Consider the following 16,464-nt stretch of genomic DNA (forward strand, 5'->3'; position numbering starts at 1 on the left):
CAAATTGTCTTCCCTCTATATGCAGAGAAAATATCTTTCAAAATGAAACATGGCATTTTCAGACAATAATTAAGAAAATTTATCACCAGCAGTCCTGAACTAAAGAAAATATAAACCAAGTTCTTCACACTGAAAGAAACTTAATCTAAGTGGAAGTTTTGCAGAAGTACAAAATGTATATAATTTTATCAGATTGAGGAAGTCTCTTTTTAGTCCTAGACAACAGTATTTATCATAGCTCATTGCTAGATTTTGTGATAATTTAGACACAAAACCAAAAACATTGTGCTGATAAATGTAAATGAGAAGGCTATAAGAGAAAGGGAGAAGATATATTTAAATCATCTACCCCAAAAACAAATATAAAACTGGTCAAATTTGTCAAAACAACCACTTCAAGGCTATAAAATCTGATCAAAACAAAAAAAAAGTGGAAATCATTTATGAAAAGCTGCCATAAAATCAAGAATAGTGGGAGGTATGATCTTTTTTGCTGAGTCTGCTCCTAAGTCCTCTCCCAGTTGATGCTGCTATTTACCAGGGCATGGGTGGCCATGAAAACCTTTAAATTAAATGTCAGAGGAGTGGTTCTAGTTTGGTGAAGAGAACAAACAACAACAACAACAACAAACACCTATCAACGCTTTGAATGAAAGTAGCCAATAAGGTCAGAAAAGAATGTAAAACCAGTAGCACCATGAGCCCAAGATTGAGGTCCCAATTAGGGTTAATGACAGATCAGACAGAAATTAAAGGCATGATCCTGGAAACAATAGTTCCATAAAGGGTGGTGATAAACTCTCCTCATATCACATCCCTAGCTGACAGGGAGGCTGCATTTCATGTGCCAGAGGGACCTGAGAAGTACTGATGAGAAGTAGCACCAGTGGGAACTTTAAATTTGCCTAAAATGTAAATGTGCTCCCCAATTACAAAGTAAAGCCCAAAGCCACATGATTCTAGTGATAAATTCTATGAAATGAACAAAGAAAACATAATTCTGCACAAATATTAACAGAAAGTGAAAAATCAATGTAAAACACCACATTAATAAAAGAAAGGAAAAGAACCATATGCCCATTTCAATAGATGCAGAAAAAAAAATTTCAACAAACTACAACATCCATTCATGATAAAAACCCACAACAAAATAGGGATAGAGGGAACATACCTCAATATAATCAAGGTCATTTATGAAAAACCCACAGTTAATAAAATCCTCAAAGGGGAAAAACTAAGACCTTTTCTTTTCTACAGTCAGGAACAAAACAGGCATGTCCACTCTCAACACAGTTATTTGATGTAGTACTGGAAGCCCAGCCACAGCAATCAGAGCATAGAAGAAGGAGAAGAAGAAAAGAAATGAAAGAGCAAGCGAGAGAGAGAAACAAAGAAAAGGCATCTAAATCAGCAAGGAAGAAATAAAACTTTAACTATTTGCGGATGACATGATGATGTATAGAAAAGACCAGAGACTCCAAAAAACTGATAGTTCCAATACACAAATTCAGTAAAATCACATGATACAAAATCAAGGTACAGAAATCTGTCACATTTCTATTTTTTTTTTTTTTAGATTTTATTTATTTATTCTACAGAGAGAGATCACAAGTAGATAGAGAGGCAGGCAGAGAGAGAGAGAGGGAAGCAAGCTCCCTGCTGAGCAGAGAGCCCGACGTGGGACTCGATCCTAGGACCCTGAGATCATGACCTGAGCTGAAGGCAGCAGCTTAACCCCACTGAGCCACCCAGGCACCCCCACATTTCTATACAAAAATAATGAAGCAGCAGAAAAAGAAATTAAGAAATTAAGGAATCAATCCCATATAAATTGCACCAAAAACAATAACAGGAATAAACCTAATAATAATAAACCTAGGAATAATCCTAAACAAAGAGGTAAAAGGTCTGTACTCTAAAACTATAATATAAACACTGATGAAATAAATTAAAGATGACACAAAGAAAGTTATTCCATGCTCATGGATTGGAAGAACAAATATTGTTAAAATGTCCATATTACCCAAAGCAATCTACACATTCAATGCAATCTCTATCAAAATACCATCAGCATTTTTCACAGAACTAGAACAAACAATCCTAAAATCTGTATGGAATCACAAAAGACCCCAAATAGCCTAAGCAAACTTGAAAGAGAAAAGCAGGATGCATCACAATCCTGGACTTCAAATTATATTATGAAGCTGTAGTAATCAAAACAGTACAGTACTGGCACAAAAATACATACATAAATCAATAAAACAGAATAGAAACCCAGAAATGAACCCACAACTACATGGTCAATTAATCTTCAACAAAGCAGGAAGGAATATCCAATGGGAAAAAGACAGTTTTGTTAAGGAATGGTGTTGGGGAAAACTGGACAGCAACATGCAGATAAATGAAAGTGGACCATTTTCTTACATGATACACAAAAATACAATGTGGTTGAAAAACCTAAATGTGAGACAGGAATATAAAAATCCTGAGAAGAAAATAGGTGGTAACCTCTTTGACACTGACTATAGCAACCTCTAACTACATATGTCTCCTGAGCAAGGGGAACAAAATCAAAACAATACAAAACAAAAACAAAAACAAAAAACAAACTATGGAGGCTTCTGCCTAGTGAAGGAAACCATCAACAAAACTAAAAGGCAACCTGCAGAATGGGAAAAAATATTTGCATATATCCATAAAGGGTTAGTATCCAAAATATATAAAGGACTGATATAACTCAACACTCAAAAAACAAATAAACCAGTTAAGAAATGGACAGAAGACATGAATAAACATTTTTCCAAAGAGGACATATAGATGGCTAACAAACATGTGAAAAGATGCTCCACATCACTGATCATCAAGGAAATACAGTGAGATGTCACCTCATATCTGTCAGAATGGCTAAAGTCAATTACCCAAGAAATAATGGGTTATGGTGAGGATATGTAGAAAGGGGAACCTCTTGCACTGTTGGTGGGAATGCAGACTGGTACAAGCCTCCGGAAAACAGTGTAGAAGTTCCTCAAAAAGTTAAGTTATGATCCAGCAACTGCACTATTTCGTATTTACCCTAAGGATACAAAAAATACTGATTTGAAGGCATGCTTGCACCCCTATGTTGTCAACAGCATTACCTACAGTAGCCAAACCATGGAAATGGTATAAGATCCACTGACTAATGAATGGGTAAAGAATAAGTGATATCTGTATATAATGGAAAATATTACTAAGCCATAAGAAAGAATGAAGTCTTGTCATTTGCAATGATGTGGATCAAGCTAGAGTATTGGGCTAGGTGAAAGAAGTCAATCAGCAAAAGACAAAGACCATATGATTTAACGTATATATGCAAATTAAGAAGCAAAGCATATGAGTATAGGGGAAAGGAGAGAGAGAGAGAGAAACCAAGAAACAGACTCTTAATTATAGAAGAAAGTGATGGTTACCAGAGGAGAGGTGGGTGGAGGGAGATGGGTTAAATACGTGATGGGGATTAAGGAGTGCTCTTGTGATGAGCATCAGGTGTTGTATATATGGTTGAATCACTAAACTGTATACCGAAAACTAATATACTGTATGTTTACTAGAATTTAAATAAAAACTTAAAAAATTAAGATTTTAAGAGCTTAAGTTAGATTAACAAAAGTAGATGAATTATATCTTGTAGAGTTATCACTATGTTTTTTAAGGTATATGCAGTATTTTAATGAAATCTCACATTCTTCTCTGGTGGATAATGTGAACATCTATTTATAGTAGATGTTATACCATAAAATTTTTATTTGGCTTATGAATAGTTTTGGAGGTCTCAAATGCCACACACCCACTGATATATCAGAGGATTCAACAAATTGTCCTGCACCAAAAGTGGGAAGGGAGACAAAGACCAAAAAAATATATACAACATGTTCTAAAAATAACATCCTAATCAGCAAAATCTTAGCAATGATGAAAATAGAGATATCTTAGAGCAATTTCCTATGGCCTGAACTTTTCTTCTTTGGGGCAAAAAAGGAAAATGGAAAAGAGAAAACAGCTTTTGACATTCAGGTGTAAGTATTAACAGCAAGACATGAGAACTGTTAGAGACTGACTTGCACTTATAGCTAGATCATCATGAGTAACTGTTGAATATAAGCAATTTGGGGAATATTAACTTTAAGCCACGTCACTCTGTGACCATAAAGGATCAAGAAAAAGACAAATCTGTTCCATAAGTTCTGTCTTGAATATGGAGAGACAAGCTATAAATGTTGCCCAAACAACAAAACTACCAAACATCCCTCTTAGCTAACTAATATGAGTGACTGTTACTCATTATCAGTTACAACTTTAACTTCTCTCCAGTCTTGCTTATTCATATATAAGATTATAAGTACTTTGTGGTGTTTAATCAAAAATAAAATTATTTCTTTGAGTTCATGTTTTAAATACAGAGATACATGAACATATAAGTAATTGTGTGATACATGTATGTGCATATATTACATGTATGTTCTAGCTCTGTTGACTAAGAAGGCTTAGAGGTAATGAAAGACAGAGGAAATAAGCACACTGGTGTCCAAATATTTATTTTTTAAATATTCTTCTCTACTCAAAGGTATATGAGCTACTTGGATAAATAGCTGAATCCAGAATAGGGGTAAAACAGGAGCTTAGAACACTTTGTGCTAGAAAATTGTGGAAGTTCTTGAAGAATCATATACACTTTTGAAAATGAGAACACTGTGGCCAAATAAGAGACTCTCAGTAGCCAAATTGATACATTTGAAAAAGAATTGACATAAGTAATAATAATAATGTATTCTATGCTATTGAATAAAATAACAATTGCTGAGTCTGAACTGACATAAATAAATACATAAACAAATAAATAAATATAGTGAAGGGAATACTTCCTACAGTACATTTCTAATTTAAAGGCAGAGTCAATAATGGAGTTAGAAATCAGCAATGGATTTTAAACCTAGTGAGTCTAAGTTTGAAAGGGAACAGAGTATGTCCATGGTCTCAATATAATTTAACCTAAAATATCTAAGATTGAGAAAAAATGTCATGTACCCTTTAAAAATTGCACCAAGACATACATCACTTCAGTAGTAAGAATGCCAAAATGCTTAATTTGAGTTTAATTATGAAAAATATCCATCAAAACCAAATTGAGGGAAATCTTTAAAACAATTACTCCATAGCATTAAAAAAAAAAAAAAAAAGAACCATGGAAAAGAAAAAAATTAAAACAACAAAAAAAAATCTAGATTAAAGCTTAAAAATACATTATGACTAAATGCAAATATATGACTGGATTAGTTCCTGGAAAAGGCAAAATAAGTCTAAATATTTTACTGAGACAATGAAAGAAGTTTTAATACGAACCATGTTTTATAGCTACAATATAGTTATGTAAGAAAATATCTTTATTCTCAGGAAAGACACATGATTTATTTAGAGGTAAAGGAGGATAGTTTTCAATATTCTTTCAAATGGTTTAGGAAAATCATTTTGATGACATAAGAGGAAAGTTGGAAAAAACAGAAGGATAAATAAAACAAATGGAGAAAATGTAAACAATTGGTAAACCTGGATAAAAATATATGGGGAATCTGTACTATTCATGCAAACTGGAAGTGTTTTACAGAACTTTTACTATCAAACCAATTTTGAAATCATATCAAAATAAAATATTATAAAAACAGTAACATTCTAGATCTAATATATATATATATATATTAATTATAAGATTTAATAATTAACTCTCCTACAGTGCATACTGGGTGTCAGTCCCACTCTAAATATTTTCAATAGAGTATCTAAATTCCATACTGGCATTAGCCCAATGGTGTTAGTGGAATTAATATTCATATTTTACATATCAGAAAAATGATGCACATTATCACACAAGAAGGTAAGCAGTGGGATTAGTATTTGAAACAAAGATGTATGGCTATAGAGCACATGATTTAAACCTAGTGCTTTACTTACTGGATAGTAAAAATTCATGCATTTCCATTTAATCACTGTAAGAATGCTCATCTTTTGTAAAATTAAAGTGACAGTATGCAAAATAAGAATTTTAAGTTTTAATTGGTTACGTCCACTTAACCAATGTTTTCAGTGCACCAATATAAATCAAACACGAAGTGGGAAGGTATAAGGGATAAGTGACTATATGGGAAGGAGCAGTACAAATATTCTACATTAAAGACATTTATGATTTATTGTCTCACTTTTTGATCAAGTAATATTCTGACTACCCATATGCTTAATTATCTTGTGCTATTTTCTAATTTAAAGCAATAAATAGAATTTCTCAGTTAAATTTCTTAAAGCTTACTGAGTTTTACACTGTATGTATCCTGAAGGAGTTGAACCACAGTTCCCAGATATATCAGCCTTAGAATTAAGATGAGTATAACACTCTTCAGGAGCAAATTCTGACTCTGAAAAAAAAAAGAGTGTGGTTAGCCATATTAAGCTTATATTAATTTAAATTAATTTATTAGTATATTTGAAATTCTGAAATTGTTCACAATTTATTATAGAAAATATGACCTTAATATGTTGAAAACAAAATTAGATTTAAGATTACACAAAATCATTTCAATTAAATATTTAAAATTTGAAAGCAAGTTGCCTCGTTAGTACAGTAGGTAACTCATCAGTCTCATAAATTGAAAGCACTCTTGTCTACTATCCAAAAAGATATCTTAAATTTAACCATGGTGTGCAGTTTATTTTGCTCATTTTTAGTAAGTCTAGATATCTATAAATGTATAAGAAACTAAAAATTGATCTAAAAATTGATTTATTGATCAAGAACCTATTTTGCATAAATGCCTTTTCAAGTCAAACTATGAAATTAATATCTTATTTTTTCATCATATTTTCCTCAGACCAAAAAATCTTGGGGAGTCATAATTTTTATATTCACTATCCAATCCACGTACATGATTTGTTCAATTCTCAGAAGAACTAACCTACTTAAAGAGCAGTTTATTTCTTATAACTTCCATTAGTTCTATTGTAGTTGAAAGATTATCCAAAAAATCTCTGATAGAAAGATTTAACCACTGCATTGTGGTGCTGAAGAAAAACAGCACACCTAAGAGGATCACAATAGATACATCAGGATCTCAGCTGAAACTCCTACAGTCTCTTGAACTGAAAATAAGCGCTTCATTTTATCCCGGAGGTCATTTGCAAACCTAGTTATGTGTGAGAAGTCATAATTATATGTTTAGCTAATGAACCAGGCCATTGATGGTAGACATAAAAATAAGCCAAAGTTGAAAGATCTTTATAGCTATAGTAATAAAATTGATGATCCAAGGAGTCTCAACATATAGTTTATTATCCCCTCAAAGTTTTTTTCTGCTTCTAACATGTGAAGAACAGGAGATTAAGCCATAAGAGATTCTTAACTATAGGAAACAAACTGAGGCTTCCTGGAGGGGAGATCAATGGGGGAATGGGGTAAGTGGGTGATGGGGACTAAGGAGGGCACTTGATAAAATGAGCACTGGGTGTTACATGCAACTGATGAATCACTAAACTCTACCTCTGAGACTGCTAATACACTATATGTTAATTAATTGATTTTAAATAAAAATGTTAAAAAAATAAAATAAAATATAAGGAGATGACTTCCATAAAGCAGTGTGGATTTTTCTGCCATTTCTGAGTTGTGGTTATGTATCTGCTAAGGGAAAGAGTCTCAGGAAATGTAACAACTCTCAGTTGAAAACCCGGAAGAGTTATGCCATAGAAACAACAGTGAACTAGACAGACTGAACTTTATTTAAACTCTAACCAAAGCATAATACATATCAGTTTCTGATATAATTAAAGTGATTACACTCTCATTTCATACACTTAACAGAAGAAAAAGATGGATAATAATAGTATCCATGCAAAAAGCATTTTAGAATGAAAGCAGGCATTCAAAAAGGCAAAAATTGAAAAAAATGAAAAAAGTTAACTAGAAATGTGTCTTTATCATTCAAGAAAAAAATAAGATAAAGATATCTACCTACATTAAAATAGTGGAGAAAGAGAACAATGATACATATATATGAAAATTAATTACAAAGATATAAATATGTAAGACAAGTATCAAAAATAAATATATTGAATTAATTTCGTGGAGAGATAATTAAATACAAATTAAAATTTTAAGAAAATCGATATAATAATATAGTATTTACACCAGAATTCCAAGAAACTCACAAAACATTAAGAAGAATTAAGCACACACATCCAAACATAGTATGAAGATTGGTTAAAAAAAAAAAAAAAACCCACAGGGAAAATCCTGATGGTTCAGAAAAAAGAGACACAATTTGACAGATTTTCTTTAGAAAATTTGGAAACCAGATGACAACAGAGGAACATCTTTAAAATGCTAATGGAGATAAGGTTTCTAATTCAAGATGGCAGCGTAGGAAGATTCTGAACTCAACCTCTTCCATGGGCACACCAGATCTTCAGCTCCACATGGAAAAATTTCATCTCAAAAACATTAAAAACTAATTGAGCAACTCGTACACACTGGGCAAAAGAGAAAAAACCCTCTTAGAATTTGGTAGAAGAGGCTGAGGCACAGATGTCACCCCTGACATAGTGATCCACAATCACTAAGAAATATAAAACCCAGAGCAATAACACAAAGAAAGCTGGAGTGCCTATACCAACATCACAAAAATGCACTAAACAACAACAAAAAAAAATTACTAAAGACAACCAAAAAATTTTTACAATGATAAGAGAATCAATCTGTGAAGAAAATATTAGTTTAAACATTTCCCCTAAGAAAAAAGCTCCAAAATCTACAAAATAAAAACTGGCAGAAGGAATAAACAAAAATAAAGCCAGATTTCTGTCAACTTTCAGTAATGGACAGAACAAATAGATCAGTAAGGAAATAAAAAATTAGAACACTAAAAATGAACTAGACCTAACATAATCTGTAAAACATTCTATCCAACAAAAGCAAGATACATATTCTTCTCCATGCATATGTGAGACCAAGGCAGTTAAAGAAATTGAAAAGAACTGAAATCATATGAATTATGTTCTCTGAATATTATGGAATTCAGTTAAAAATCAATAATAAAGGAGGGGGGAGGAGTCAAGATGGCGGAGAAGTAGCAAGCTGAGACTGCTTCAGCTAGCCGGAGATCAGCTAGATACCTTATCTAAAGATTGCAAACACCTGAAAATCCATCGGCAGATCGAAGAGAAGAAAAACAGCAATTCTGGAAACAGAAAAACAACCACTTTCTGAAAGGTAGGACCGGCGGAGAAGTGAATCCAAAGCGATGGGAAGATAGACCCCGGGGGGAGGGGCCGGCTCCCGGCAAGCGGCGGAGCAACCGCGCACAAAATCAGGACTTTTAAAAGTCTGTTCCGCTGAGGGACATCGCTCCAGAGGCTAAACCGGGGCGAAGCCCACGCGGGGTCAGCGTGGCCTCAGGTCCCGCAGGGTCACAGAAGGATCGGGGGTGTCTGAGTGTCGCAGAGCTTGCGGGTATTGGAACGGGAAAGCCGGCTACAGAGACAGAGCCGACAGTAAGCTCACAGCTCGGGGTTACCTTGAACCGGTCGCAGGCTCGGTGAGCTCGGAGCGCGGCCGGAGGTCAGGCAGACGGGAGTAACTGGGCGCTGTTCTCTGAGGGCGCACTGAGGAGTGCGGCCCTGGGCTCTCGGCTCCTCCGGGCCGGAGAACAGGAGGCCAGCATTTGTATTCCCGTCCTCTGGAACTCTACGGAAAGCGCTCAGGGAACAAAAGCTCCTGAAAGCAAACCCGAGCGGATTACTCACCCGGCCCCAGGTAAGGGCGGTGTAATTCTGCCTGGGGCAAAGACACTTGAGAATCACTACAACAGGCCCCTCCCCCAGAAGATCAACAAGAAATCCAGCCAAGACCAAGTTCACCTACCAAGGAGTGCGGTTTCAATACCAAGGAGAGCAGCAGAATTCCAGAGGAGGAGAAAGCCAAGCACGGAACTCATGGCTTTTTTCCTGTGATTTTTTTTAGTCTTGCAGTTAATTTAATTTTTTCTTTTTCATTTTTTTTTTTCTCGCCTTCGGGTAAAATTTTTTTTAACTGTTACCTTTTTCTTTTTTAACGATTTTATACTAGTTTATCTAATATATATATTTTTTCTTTTTTACATTTTTCTTAGGTGTATTCTTTTTTTAAAAATTCTTTTCTTTTCTTTTTTTTTTTTTTCTTTCTTCCTTTTTGAACCTCTTTTTATCCCCTTTCTCCCCCCTCACGATTTTGGATCTCTTCTAATTTGGTTAAAGCATATTTTCCTGGGGTTGTTGCCACCCTTTTAGTATTTTACTTGCCCCTTCATTTAGTCTTATCTGGACAAAATGACAAGACGTAAAAATTCAACACAAAAAAAAGAACAAGAGGCAGTACCGAAGGCTAGAGACCTAATCAATACAGACATCGGTAATATGTCAGATCTAGAGTTCAGAATGACAATTCTCAAGGTTCTAGCCAGGCTCGAAAAAGGCATGGAAGATATTAGAGAAACCCTCTCGAGAGATATAAAAGCCCTTTCTGGAGAAATAAAAGAACTAAAATCTAACCAAGTTGAAATCAAAAAAGCTATTAATGAGGTGCAATCAAAAATGGAGGCTCTCACTGCTAGGATAAATGAGGCAGAAGAAAGAATTAGTGATATAGAAGACCAAATGACAGAGGATAAAGAAGCTGAGCAAAAGAGGGACAAACAGCTACTGGACCACGAGGGGAGAATTCGAGAGATAAGTGACACCATAAGACGAAACAACATTAGAATAATTGGGATTCCAGAAGAAGAAGAAAGAGAGAGGGGAGCAGAAGGTATACTAGAGAGAATTATTGGGGAGAATTTCCCCAATATGGCAAAGGGAACGAGCATCAAAATACAGGAGGTTCAGAGAACGCCCCTCAAAATCAATAAGAATAGGCCCACACCCCGTCACCTAATAGTAAAATTTACAAGTCTCAATGACAAAGAGAAAATCCTGAAAGCAGCCCGGGAAAAGAAGTCTGTAACATACAATGGTAAAAATATTAGATTGGCAGCTGACTTATCCACAGAGACCTGGAAGGCCAGAAAGAGCTGGCATGATATTTTCAGAGCACTAAATGAGAAAAACATGCAGCCAAGAATACTATATCCAGCTAGGCTATCATTGAAAATAGAAGGAGAGATTAAAAGCTTCCAGGACAAACAACAACTGAAAGAATTTGCAAATACCAAACCAGCTCTACAGGAAATATTGAAAGGGGTCCTCTAAGCAAAGAGAGAGCCTACAAGTGGTAGATCAGAAAGGAACAGAGACCATATACAGTAACAGTCACCTTACAGGCAATACAATGGCACTAAATTCATATCTCTCAATAGTTACCCTGAACGTGAATGGGCTAAATGCCCCTGTCAAAAGACACAGGGTATCAGAATGGATAAAGAAACAAAACCCATCTATATGTTGCCTCCAAGAAACACATTTTAAGCCCGAAGACACCTCCAGATTTAAAGTGAGGGGGTGGAAAAGAATTTACCATGCTAATGGACATCAGAAGAAAGCAGGAGTGGCAATCCTTATATCAGATCAATTAGATTTTAAGCCAAAGACTATAATAAGAGATGAGGAAGGACACTATATCATACTCAAAGGGTCTGTCCAACAAGAAGATTTAACAATTTTAAATATCTATGCCCCCAATGTGGGAGCAGCCAACTATATAAACCAATTAATAACAAAATCAAAGAAACACATCAACAATAATACAATAATAGTAGGGGACTTTAACACTCCCCTCACTGAAATGGACAGGTCATCCAAGCAAAAGATCAGCAAGGAAATAAAGGCCTTAAACGACATACTGGACCAGATGGACATCACAGATATATTCAGAATATTTCATCCCAAAGCAACAGAATACACATTCTTCTCTAGTGCACATGGAACATTCTCCAGAATAGATCACATCCTCGGTCCTAAATCAGGACTCAACCGGTATCAAAAGATTGGGATCATTCCCTGCATATTTTCAGACCACAATGCTCTAAAGCTAGAACTCAACCACAAAAGGAAGTTTGGAAAGAACCCAAATACATGGAGACTAAACAGTATCCTTCTAAAGAATGAATGGGTCAACCGGGAAATTAAAGAAGAATTGAAAAAAATCATGGAAACAAATGATAATGAAAATACAACGGCTCAAAATCTGTGGGACACAACAAAGGCAGTCCTGAGAGGAAAATATATAGCGGTACAAGCCTTTCTCAAGAAACAAGAAAGGTTTCAGGTACACAACCTAACCCTACACCTAAAGGAGCTGGAGAAAGAACAAGAAAGAAACCCTAAGCCCAGCAGGAGAAGAGAAATCATAAAGATCAGAGCAGAAATCAATGAAATAGAAACCAAAAAAACAATAGAACAAATCAACGAAACTAGGAGCTGGTTCTTTGAAAGAATTAATAAAATTGATAAACCCCTGGCCCGACTTATCAAAAAGAAAAGAGAAAGGACCCAAATAAATAAAATCATGAATGAAAGAGGAGAGATCACAACTAACACCAAAGAAATACAAACTATTATAAGAACATACTATGAGCAACTCTACGGCAATAGATTTGACAATCTGGAAGAAATGGATGCATTCCTAGAAACATATAAACTACCACAACTGAGCCAGGAAGAAATAGAAAGCCTGAACAGACCCATAACCAGTAAGGAGATTGAAACAGTCATTAAAAATCTCCAAACAAACAAAAGCCCAGGGCCAGACGGTTTCCCGGGGGAATTCTACCAAACATTTAAAGAAGAACTAATTCCTATTCTCCTGAAACTGTTCCAAAAAATAGAAATGGAAGGAAAACTTCCAAACTCATTTTATGAGGCCAGCATCACCTTGATCCCAAAACCAGACAAGGATCCCACCAAAAAAGAGAGCTATAGACCGATATCCTTGATGAACACAGATGCAAAAATACTCAACAAAATACTAGCCAATAGGATTCAACAGTACATTAAAAGGATTATTCACCACGACCAAGTGGGATTTATTCCAGGGCTGCAAGGTTGGTTCAACATCCGCAAATCAGTCAATGTGATACAACACATCAATAAAAGAAAGAACAAGAACCATATGATACTCTCAATAGATGCTGAAAAAGCATTTGACAAAGTACAACATCCCTTCCTGATCAAAACTCTTCAAAGTGTAGGGATAGAGGGCACATACCTCAATATCATCAAAGCCATCTATGAAAAACCCACCGCAAATATCATTCTCAATGGAGAAAAACTGAAAGCTTTTCCGCTAAGGTCAGGAACACGGCAGGGATGTCCATTATCACCACTGCTATTCAACATAGTAATAGAGGCCCTAGCCTCAGCAATCAGACAACAAAAGGAAATTAAAGGCATCCAAATCGGCAAAGAAGAAGTCAAATTATCACTCTTCGCAGATGATATGATACTATATGTGGAAAACCCAAAAGACTCCACTCCAAAACTGCTAGAACTTATACAGGAATTCAGTAAAGTGTCAGGATATAAAATCAATGCACAGAAATCAGTTGCATTTCTCTACACCAACAGCAAGACAGAAGAAAGAGATATTAAGGAGTCAATCCCATTTACAATTGCATCCAAAACCATAAGATACCTAGGAATAAACCTAACCAAAGAGACACAGAATCTATACTCAGAAAACTATAAAGTACTCATGAAAGAAATTGAGGAAGACACAAAGAAATGGAAAAATGTTCCATGCTCCTGGATTGGAAGAATAAATATTGTGAAAATGTCTATGCTACCTAAAGCAATCTACACATTTAATGCAATTCCTATCAAAGTACCATCCATCTTTTTCAAAGAAATGGAACAAATAATGCTAAAATTTATATGGAACCAGAAAAGACCTCGAATAGCCAAAGGGATATTGAAAAAGAAAGCCAACGTTGGTGGCATCACAATTCCGGACTTCGGGCTCTATTACAAAGCTGTCATCATCAAGACAGCATGGTACTGGCACAAAAACAGACACATAGATCAATGGAACAGAATAGAGAGCCCAGAAATAGACCCTCAACTCTATGGTCAACTAATCTTCGACAAAGCAGGAAAGAATGTCCAATGGAAAAAAGACAGCCTTTTCAATAAATGGTGCTTGGAAAATTGGACAGCCACATGCAGAAAAATTAAATTGGACCATTCTCTTACACCACACACAAAAATAGACTCAAAATGGATGAAGGACCTCAATGTACGAAAGGAATCCATCAAAATCCTTGAGGAGAACACGGGCAGCAACCTCTTCGACCTCTGCCGCAGCAACATCTTCCTAGGAACAACGCAAAAGGCAAGGGAAGCAAGGGAAAAAATGAACTACTGGGATTTCATCAAGATCAAAAGCTTTTGCACAGCAAAGGAAACAGTTAACAAAATCAAAAGACAACTGACAGAATGGGAGAAGATATTTGCAAACGACATATCAGATAAAGGACTAGTGTCCAGAATCTATAAAGAACTTAGCAAACTCAACACCCAAAGAATAAATAATCCAATCAAGAAATGGGCAGAGGACATGAACAGACATTTCTGCAAAGAAGACATCCAGATGGCCAACAGACACATGAAAAAGTGCTCCATATCACTCGGCATCAGGGAAATACAAATCAAAACCACAATGAGATATCACCTCACACCAGTCAGAATGGCTAAAATCAACAAGTCAGGAAATGACAGATGCTGGCGAGGATGCGGAGAAAGGGGAACCCTCCTACACTGTTGGTGGGAATGCAAGCTGGTGCAGCCACTCTGGAAAACAGCATGGAGGTTCCTCAAAATGTTGAAAATAGAACTGCCCTATGACCCAGCAATTGCACTATTGGGTATTTACCCTAAAGATACAAATGTAGTGATCCAAAGGGGCACATGCACCCAAATGTTTATAGCAGCAATGTCCACAATAGCCAAACTATGGAAAGAACCTAGATGTCCATCAACAGATGAATGGATCAAGAAGAAGTGGTATATATACACAATGGAATACTATGCAGCCATCAAAAGAAATGAAATCTTGCCATTTGCAACAATGTGGATGGAACTAGAGTGTATCATGCTTAGCGAAATAAGTCAAGCAGAGAAAGACAACTATCATATGATCTCCCTGATATGAGGAAGTGGTGATAGAACATGGAGGCTTAAGTGGGTAGGAGAAGAATAAATGAAACAAGATGGGATTGGGAGGGAGACAAACCATAAGTGACTCTTAATCTCACAAAACAAACTGAGGGTTGCCGGGGGCAGGGGGTTTGGGAGAAGGGGGTGGGATTATGGACATTGGGGAGGGTATGTGATTTGGTGAGTGCTGTGAAGTGTGTAAACCTGGTGATTCACAGACCTGTACCCCTGGGGATAAAAATATATGTTTATCAAAAATAAAAAATTTAAAAAAAATCAATAATAAAAGTTCATTAGGGAATGTACAAACATGACAATTTATTTAAAAACACACTCCTAAATAACCATAGCACCAAAGAAACAAATCTCATGGGAAATTAGAAAATATTTCAAAATGAATAGGAATAAAAACATGACATACAAAAATTTATGAGAAACATTGAAAGCAGCATTTAGAAATTGATATCGGTAGATGTTGAAAATAGGAAAGAATATTTCAAATTTATAACCTAGAATTCCATCTTAAGATACTAAACAAAGAATTCTAAGCAGAAGGAAAGAAATAATAGGAATTATAGCAGAAAACAATAACATAAAAAACAAATGACAGAAAATCAATGAAACCAAAATTTTGTTCTTTGAGAAAATCAACAAAGCTGATGAATTTGAATTATTAATCAGGAAATCTCCTGCAATGAAAAGGCTGAATGCAGATGACTTCATTGGTAAATACTGCAAAATTTTCAGACAACTGATACATTACAGATTCTTTCCCAAAATATGAATAATGAATTGTATCATTCACTATGACTTATCAAAACAACTCAAGCCATTTCAAAAAAGAAAAAAAATTAAAACAGTATCTCTCACAAATATAGACATAAAAACTTCAAAAAATCTGTGGAATTTAAGAAACAAAACAAGTGAACATGGTGGGCGTGGGGGAAGAGAGGAAAGCAAAGAAGCAGACTCTTAACTATAGATAACAAACTGATGGCTCCCAGAGGGGATGTGGGGAGGTGGACAGGTTAAATAGGCGATGGGGATTAGGGAGCACATTTGTGATGACCACTGGTTATTGCATGGAAATGTTGAGTCACTATGTTGTGCACCTGAAACTAATATATTATACTGTGTGTTAACTGAAATTTAAATAAAAGTGTTTTTTAAAAACCCAAAGATTAATGCCCTTTATGGAGAGTGACTTAAAAACCTCAACAAAATGCTAGTAAACTGGATTTTAAAGCATATTAAAAGCCTTAT

General features: G+C 35.4%; 1 protein-coding gene across 4 annotated transcripts in view; it reads right to left on the reverse strand.

Annotated features, from left to right (window-relative positions):
* Positions 1-16,464, reverse strand: part of ADAM2 (ADAM metallopeptidase domain 2) — a 155,508-nt gene that overhangs the window by 32,024 nt on the left and 107,020 nt on the right. For all 4 annotated transcript variants that reach the window (XR_001180466.2, XR_001180465.2, XM_013059256.2 and 1 more), the window contains exon 15: positions 6,338-6,443. Coding sequence is in view for 2 of the 4 variants with exons in the window: in XM_013059256.2 (XP_012914710.1) it covers positions 6,338-6,443 (106 nt within the window). In the remaining 2 variants the exon portion in view is untranslated. The remainder of the gene's footprint in view (positions 1-6,337; positions 6,444-16,464) is intronic.

The sequence above is a fragment of the Mustela putorius genome, unplaced genomic scaffold (genome assembly GCF_011764305.1).
Source record: "Mustela putorius furo isolate JIRA1106 unplaced genomic scaffold, ASM1176430v1.1 tig00003976_pilon_pilon_pilon, whole genome shotgun sequence".
Classification (NCBI taxonomy): domain Eukaryota; kingdom Metazoa; phylum Chordata; class Mammalia; order Carnivora; family Mustelidae; genus Mustela; species Mustela putorius.